At 49.0% G+C, this 8,828-nt stretch overlaps 1 protein-coding gene across 1 annotated transcript; it reads right to left on the bottom strand.

Moving 5' to 3' along the window:
- Positions 1–610: 610 nt before the first annotated feature.
- On the bottom strand, positions 611–1,681 carry LOC120398908 (putative olfactory receptor 52P1). Its single transcript, XM_039526692.1, has one exon. The coding sequence runs from the start codon at positions 1,679–1,681 to the stop codon at positions 611–613; it is 1,071 nt and encodes a 356-aa protein (XP_039382626.1).
- Positions 1,682–8,828: the final 7,147 nt, after the last annotated feature.

Raw genomic sequence — 8,828 nt, forward strand, 5'->3', positions numbered from 1 at the left:
GACCATTTCTCCGCTAGATTACAGAGCCCTCGGGATTTTCTCCCCAGGAAGGACTTCACACACTGTAATCAAGTCACCTCTCAGTCTCCTGTTTGATTAGCTAAACAGACTGAGCTCTTTAAGTCTCTCGCTATATAGGCATGTCTCCAGCCCTCAAATAATTGTTGTGGCTCTTTTCTTCCCCTCTCCAATTCATCACCCTCTCTGTAAAATACAGACACCAGAACTGGATGCAGTATCCATCACCGAAGTCCCCTACAGATGTAAAAATCACGTCCCTGCTCCTACTCACTTCTGCGATTTATACATCCAAAGGCCACATTAGCCCTTTGTTCCACAGCATCGCACTGGGAGCTCACGTCGAGTTGCTTGGCCATGCTGTCGTAAGTCCTTTTCAGTCACTGCTTTCCAGGATACAGTCTCTCATGCTGTGTCTATGGCCCTGCGGCTCTTTCTGGGTCACGGTGGGAATCAGAGGCAATGGCTTCTCCCCTGGAGTCCCAGACAGGTTCACTCTCTGCAGCGCTGGGAGAACTCAGGGCTGCCCCGCCTCATAGCCGGAATCTGGGCCCCTCCTGGCTGGCGCAAACTATCGGGGAGCCATCAGAGGTTATTGCTTTACAGATGCTGAGACAAAGCCCCCGGGAGGGGACACCATGTGTACAGGAATCTCTGCCTGGGGGGACTGGCTGGGTGGCCTTCGGAGGCGGGAGCCCCAGTCCGGCCTATGTTTGGAAGTACCTGTGTCCTGCAGGATCACCCTGAGCACCCGCTCCCGGATCTCCTTGGTCCTCACCCCATATACGATGGGGTTCAAAATGGGTGGGAACAGGAGGTAGAGGTTGGCCAGGATGATGTGGATAGGGGGAGCCACGCGGTGGCCAAAGCGGTGTGTGAAGAAGGAGAAGAGGGCCGGGATGTAGGAGATCAGGATGACACAGATGTGGGAGCTGCAGGTACCAAAGGCCTTGAGCCGGGCCTCCCGGGACGAGAGGCGCAGAACGGCCCGGACAATCAGGAAATAGGAAAGACCGATAAACAGCAGGTCCCCACCTATGACTAGCAACGCCGCGCTGAGGCCGTAGGCATGATTAATGCTGGTGTCTCCACAGGCCAGCTTCACCACAGCCATGTGCTCGCAGTAGGTGTGTGGGATGACGTTGGTCCGGCAGAAGGACAGCCTCTTAATCAGAAAGGGGCAGGGGCTCATGAGCAGCGTCCCCCTGGCTACGGCCGCCACGCCCAGCTTGGCAACGAGGCGGCCGGTGAAGACGGAGCTGTAGCGCAAGGGAGCGCAGATGGCCACGTAGCGATCGAGGGCCATGGCCAGCAGCACAGCCGACTCCATCATGGAGAGGGAGTGAATGAAGAACATCTGGGCCAGGCAGGCCCCGGCGTTGATCTCCCTGGCCTGAAACCAGAAGATGCAGAGCAATTTCGGCAGGGTGCAGGTGGAGGCTCCCAGGTCGATGGCTGCCAGCATGCAGAGGAAATAGCACATGGGTCGGTGCAGGGCTGGCTCTGTGGCAATGATGAGGAGAATAGTGCAGTTCCCGACGATGATCACCACGTACATCGTGCACACGGGCACCGAGATCCAGACGTGAGCTTCTTCCAGCCCGGGGATGCCCAGCAGCAGGAATGTGGCCGGGTTCGAAGGCGTCAGGTTGGCAGTAGCCATGACTGGCCCCTGGTTCTCCAGCTGTGTTCACTGGAGCTCACGCTGCCTGTGAATAAGGACACAATAAAATCAGGGAGGGGAGACCGAGCCAAGAGAGAGGCTGGTTCTGTATGGACGCTGCCCAGTGCTGCTCTCGGCACCCTGTGCACTTGGCATTGCTGTCCCTGGAGGAAGCAAGAATAAAGGCAGAGGAGTCTGAGCCCAGCAGCACCAGGTCTCCTAGGTTCTATGGTCTCAGTGAGGTTCATCATAGCAAGGGTGATGCTGGAGGAACCCAGCAGCTAGACCTGCTCTTAGCCTCATTCCCGTGCAGGGCCCCTTCCCCTGTGTCGCTCTGCAGTGCGTGTGAACCACGCTGCATGAATATCCATAACATAAGCCTGTCCCTCTCCTGGCAGGGGGGGCCTGGGCTGGTGCTGTCTTCGCTGGCATCAGGCTTCCTAGCTGAGACCTGCTGGGTTCAGTGCTCAGGCATGTGTGCAGTCAGGCTCATACATACCTCACCTGGCCTCCCTGGGTTCTGCCCCTTCTCAGCTTCTCCTTCCCCTCCCTGGTTATTCTGCTCTTTATTCAATTCGCCCCCGCTTGCTGATATAGGCTCTCCCTTTCTCCTCATACCTGTGCTGAGCTCACTTGAGCCAGCCAGCTATGTCTTCCCTGCTTCTGCCCAAGGAAGAAGTTCCTGCCATTAAACTCAGAATTGAGTGGGAAGCAGAAATGAACAGTGGAATGTAACACAGACTTCAGGCTGAAGAATGTGTATACAAACCCACTTATACAGCTCATGATCCATAAAGGATAAGAGCATGAGAAACATAAGCACGGCCACACTGGGTCAGACCAAAGGTCCATCTAGTCCAGTATCCTGTCTTCTGACAGTGGCCAATGGTAGGTGCCCCAGAGAGAATGAACAGAACAGGTCATCATCAAGTGATCCAGCCCGTGTCGCCCATTCCCAACTACTGGCAAACAGAGGCTAGGGACATCATCTCTGCACATCCTGGCTAATAGCTATTGATGGACCTGTCCTTCATGAACTTAGCTAGTTCTTTTTTGAACCCTGTTATAGTCTTGGCCTTCACAACATCCTCTGGCAAAGAGTACCACAGATTGACCATGTGTTGTGTGAAGAAATATTTCCTTTTGTTTGTTTTAAACCTGTTGCAGTGCCTATTAATTTAAATTGGTGACATCTAGTTATTCTGTTCTGAGGAGTAACTATCACTTCCTTCCTTACTTTCGCCACACCAGTCATGATTTTATAGACCTCTATCATATCGCCCCGTAGACGTATCTTTTCCAAGCTGAAAGGTCCCAGTCTTTTTAACCTCTCCTCATATGGAAGCTGTTCCATTCTCAGCACATTCTAAGTTCTCCAGCTGGAGACAGCACAGATATCACTGCAGCATATTGCATGTTTGGGCTTATTTTTAATGATATGTGTGATGGTTCCTCTGGAACAGTGGTTCACAACCTGAACTGGTAGCTAACAAAAAGTTATGTGGAGGGATGGATGGAGACAGTTGGCGGTTGGCAGCTGATAGCTAATGAGTTAGAGAGGGAGGAAAGGTCACGGTTCCTCTATATGGGTCTGGCATGACTGTGCCTGGGATATTGAGTTCAGAAGCAATTTGAGGGAGCTGAAGACAGAATGAAAGGGCTAATTCTGTTCATCTTAGTGAAGTGCTGATGGAAGGAGGATGTGATCACAGTCTGTAACTGGTCATATAGAATAAGCCCCATGCAGGGAGAGGAATTACTTAGGGTGGTAACACCTGCTGAGATCTTGCTCTAGAACTGCGGTGTCACTGACCAGACTATGTGGCATGGGATGACTCTATTCTTTTCTATATAGAACATGGCAGGGAAGGGATGAGACATGTGAGACAAGGCGAATAAGGATTACATGGGGAATTACAGACCAGTCAGCTTAACTTCAGTACCAGGAAAGATACTGGAGCAATTAATCAAGCAATCAATTTGCAAACATCTAGAAGATAATAAGGTGATAAGTAACAGTCAACATGGATTTGTCAAGAACAAATCATGTCAAACCAACCTGATAGCTTTCTTTGACAGGATAACAAGCCTTGTAAGTGGAGGGAAGTGGTAGATGTGGTATATCTTGACTTTAGTAAGCAGGGCCGGCTCCAGACCCCAGCGCGCCAAGCGCGCGCTTGGGGTGGCGTGCCGCGGGAGGGCGGCAGGCGGCTCCGGTGGACCTCCCGCAGACATGCCTGCGGACGGTCCGCTGGTCCCGCGGCTTCGGTGGAGCATCCGCAGGCATGCCTGCAGGAGGTCCACCGGAACCGCGGGACCAGCGGACCCTCCGCAGGCACGTCTGCAGGAGGTCCACCGGAGCCGCGGGACCGGCGACCGCCAGAGCGCCCCCCGCGGCGTGCTGCCCTGCTTGGGGCGGCGCAATTCCTAGAGCCGCCCCTATTAGTAAGGTTTTTGATACTGTCTCCCATGACCTTCTCTTAAACAAACTAGGGAAATAAAACCTAAATGGAGCTACTATGAGGTGGGTGCAGAACTGGTTGGAAAACCATTCCCACAGAGTAGCTATCAGTGGTTCACAGTCAAGCTGTGCATATCCAGTGGGGTCCCGCAGGGTTTGGTTCCAATTCCGGTTCAGTCCAATATCTTCATCAATGATTTAGATAATGTCTTAGAGAGAACACTAAGAGATGATACCAAGCTGCGAGGGGTTGCAAGTGCTTTGGAGGATAGGATCAAAACTCAAAATGATCTGGACAAATTGGAGAAGTGGTCTGAAGTAAATAGGATGAAATCCAATAAGGACAAATGCAAAGTACTCCACTTAGGAAGGAACAATCAGTTGCACACATACAAAATGGGAAATGACCGCCTAGGAAAGAGTCCTGCAGAAAGGAATCTGGGAGTCATAGTGGATCACAAGCTAAATATGAGTCAATAGTGTAACCCTGTTGCAAAAAAAGCAACATCATTCCGGGATGTATTAGCAGGAGTGTTGTAAGCAAGACACAAGAAGTAATTCTTCCACTCTATGCTGCACTGATTAGGCCTCAACTTGTATATTGTGTTCAGTTCTGGGTGTCACATTTCAGGAAATATCTGGACAAATTGGAGAAAGTCCAGAGAAGAGCAAGAAAAATTATTAAAGGTCTAGAAAGCATGACCTATGAGGGAAGATTGAAGGAATTGGATTTGGTTAGTCTGGAGAAGAGACGACTGAGGGGGGACATGATAACAGTTTTCAAGTACATAAAAGGTTGTTACAAGGAGGAGGGAGTAAAATTGTTCTCCTTAACCTCTGGGAATAGGACAAGAAGCAATGGGCTTAAACTGCAGGAAGGGCAGTTTAGGTTGAACTTTAGGAAAACATTCCTAACTGTCAGGGTGGTTAAGCGCTGGAATAAATTGCCTAGAGAAGTTGTGGAATCTCCATCATTGGAGATTTTTAAAAGCAGGTTAGCCATATACCTGCCAGGGACAGTCTAGATAATACTTAATCCTGCCATGAATGCAGGGGACTGGAGTAGATGACCTCTCGAGTTCCCTTCCACTTCTACGATTCTATGATGCTATGTGCTGTGTGCATCATGGGGCTCCATGTTAATATCCTAGGGTAACATTCCTGGGAGCAGGTACGGTCCTGCCCAAACCCCCCAGCTCTGCTGGGGCTCTCAGCTGGCAGCTTTTACAGCTGCACCCGCAAAGGGCCTCAAATTCAGAGTGCAATTTCCTGAAAGGACCTGGAGAGGGGTGCGTATGATGTATCTGGGCACCAGGAAAGAGGCTGCCGAGGTAACACAGCCTGTTCTCAGCTGCATGTTCCCTCCCTGTATCCAGTGCCAAGAAAAAGGAGAACCCTCACCAAAGCAAGTCCTCACCCCCCGCCCCGGCTTCCGCCCCCTGACACACACAGTCTCCTCTGTGGGGGCTAATTCCCTGGGTGTCGACCCAGGTGGATTTTCTGTCCCCATTAATTGGCTGAATTCTGTCCTTAATTATACCATGTCACCCACTGACTCCAAAGGGGTCACACAGTGGAAGTAAGACAATAGTCTGGCCTGGTGCATTGTTACATCTCCATTTACACACTGGGCAGAGCTGCGGCTGACTGGTGTGCATCTGTCTGAGGGATGCGTCTGTCAGGGGATGTCGCTCTGGTCCATATAACTGACCTTCCTTTCCCCATCCCCTGCAGTAGCACAGGAAAAGCCTAACCCCAGCTTGAGCTGCAGGACACCCAGAATGCCACTGATGGAGATGGTGCAAATAACAAGGAGGGAGGGGGGTTATTTACAGGGTACAAGGCTGGTGCCTGGGAGGAATAGGGTGAAATTAGGGAAGAGAACATGTAGGCTGAAGTTCAGGAGAACTTGATGCAAGTGGGATCAATCGAGCTGTGGGATTATATCCCAGGAGAAGTGGTGGGATCCATATAACACAGGGCAGTTTAAACTAGGCTGGTCAATGCACTAAGATATGTAATATAGACCAGTCCGGCACTTGCCTCGGGAGGTGGGCCTGAATGGATCTTTTCTGTCTCTCTTATGATCGGGAAATTGCCCTCTCTGGACACTGCATCAGAGACACAGTTAATCCACAGCATTAGTGGATTAAATACTAGCCGAGTAACCAAGTACAAAGGACTCACCATGCTCCGAGGCAGCAGCAGGGAAGGAAAGGTATTTGTGAGGTGGCAGGAGCCTTTCTCATAGAGGAAACCATCTGGACAAATCTCCCCTTTACAGGGATATTTATAACTGCCGTGTGAAATCCCTATGGAACATCCTCACCAGCTGAGGTCTCCCCAGTGCTCAGTGCTTCCTCTTGAGATTGGCTCCGGGCTTGGGGAATTATGGGGAACTCTGTCTCTAGGTACATGCTCGGGACCCCAGTGTCTCAGCAGAACTCATGGGACACACACGCCTGCACTGCAGAGCTAGCGCAGATTTACAAAGGTAGGGAAATCTAATGGCTGGAGGTTAAAGCTAGACAAAATCAAGACAGAATAAGGTGGACTTTTTTAAGAGTGAGGATAGTTAACCATTGGAATCTGTAATTTGAAGTCGTGAAAAACATGCTTGATAATGAAAGACTCAAATCAATCCTTGTATAAATAAACAAGGGAATCTCAAGTAGGAGTAAGGAGGTTATTCTACCTCTTTTATTTGGCACAGGTACTATTACTACTTGTAATATTGGTTCCCGTTCTGGTGTCCACAATTGAAGTAAGATGTTGATAAGTTGGAGAAGATTCAAAGAACCACTAGAATTTTAATCATTGGAAAATCTGCCTTATAGTGAGAGACTCCAAGAGCCCAATCTTTTTAGATTAACAAAGAGAAAGTTAAGAGGTGATTTGATCACAGTCTGTAAGTATCTACATGCAGAGAAAGAACACGTATGCACTCACACATCCCACCCTATGGCTCCAGGCAAGGAAAGGCTAAATATCTTCTTGCTACATAGGGGACACTGTGCTGTACAAATCCTGGAGGGGAAAGAAAGATACTGCTGTAAGAGAAGAACACAGTGAATGATGCTTATCACCTGCCCATTAATTAATGAGTTGGCCAATTCATATGGGCAGTACAGCCCTCTACTGGCAGAAGTTGGAATGACTGTACTGTGTGCCAAAGGCACTATACAGCTAATAGCTAACAATAACAGTGATTCTCCATTATTTACTATGGGGTAGGCACTCACCACACCCACACAAGAAAACAATCCCCACCATAGCTAGTGGCGTTCTGTTACTTTCTTTGTTGGGCCTGTCCTGTAGTAGGTGACTTCTGGGTACCCTTCTGGCTCTGTCAATCTGTTTCTTCACTTCACCAGGTGGGTATTGTAGTTTTAAGAACACTTGATAGAGATCCTGAAGGTGTTTGTCTCTGTCTTTTTCTCACTAACTGTCACCTACAGCCCTCAACTAAAATCTCTCCAGTGCATTATCAAAGATCTACAACCTCTCCTGAAGGATGATCCATCACTCTCACAGATCTTGGGAGACAGGCCAGTCCTCGCTTACAGACAGCCTCCCAACCTGAAGCAAATACTCACCAGCAACTACACACCACACAACAAAAACACTAACCCAGGAACCAAACCCTGCAACAAACCCTGGTGCCAACTCTGTCCGCATATCTATTCAAAGGACAGCATTATAGGAACTAACCACATCAGCCACACCGTCAGGGGCTTGTTCAGCTGCACATCTACCAATGTGATATATGCCATCATGTGCCAGCAATGCCCCTCTGCCATGTACATTGGCCAAACCGAACAGTCTCTACACAAAAGAATAAAGAATAAATGGACACAAATCTGACATCAAGAATTATAACATTCAAAAACCAGTCACAGAACACTTCAGTCTCCCTGGAAACTCAATAACAGACTTACAAGTAGCAATTCTTCCACAAAAAACTTCAAAAACAGACTCCAACGAGAAACCGCAGAACTGGAATTAATTTGCAAACTGGACACCATCAAATTAGGCCTGAATAAAGACTAGAAGTGGATGGGTCACTACAAAAACTAATTTACCCCTGCTGATACTCACACCTTCTTGTCAACTGTTTGAAATGGGCCACCTTGATTACATTGGCCTCATTAGCACTACAAAAGTGATTTCCACTCCTTCTTGTCAACTGTTGAGAATAGTCCACTTCCACCTTAATTGAATTGTCTCATTAGCATTGACCCCCAACTTGGTAAGGCAACTCCCATCTTTTCATATGCTGTGTATTTATACCTCCCTACTGTATGTTCCACTCCATGCATCTGATGAAGTGGGTTTTAGCCCACAAAAGCTTATGCCCAAATAAATTTGTTAGTCTCTAAGATGCCCCAAGGACTCCTCATTGTTTTTGCTGATACAGACTCACATGACTACCACTATGAAATCTTATCCTTGTGTTGCTCTCCTGGATGGAGATGGAAAACATGTACCAGGTCTCAGCTTGCCCATTTCCCAGAAGCCAGTGCAGGATTGTTCCTCCACTGTGTTGCCTACCCATTGTGGTGGTGGGGATTTCCTTGGGAGACAATTTCTCAGGCTGCCCCAACTCACTGCCAGATTATTTCTCATGATACTCAGCATAATTTCCCACATCCCTGATGTGGGCTGTGTGCAGGTCGATGTGCCCAG

This window comes from Mauremys reevesii, linkage group 1, assembly GCF_016161935.1.
Source record: "Mauremys reevesii isolate NIE-2019 linkage group 1, ASM1616193v1, whole genome shotgun sequence".
Taxonomy (NCBI): Eukaryota; Metazoa; Chordata; order Testudines; family Geoemydidae; genus Mauremys; species Mauremys reevesii.

Excerpts from the sequence above, each read along its gene's own strand:
- LOC120398908 (XM_039526692.1), bottom strand. The coding sequence starts at position 1,681 with ATGGCTACTGCCAACCTGACGCCTTCGAACCCGGCCACATTCCTGCTG.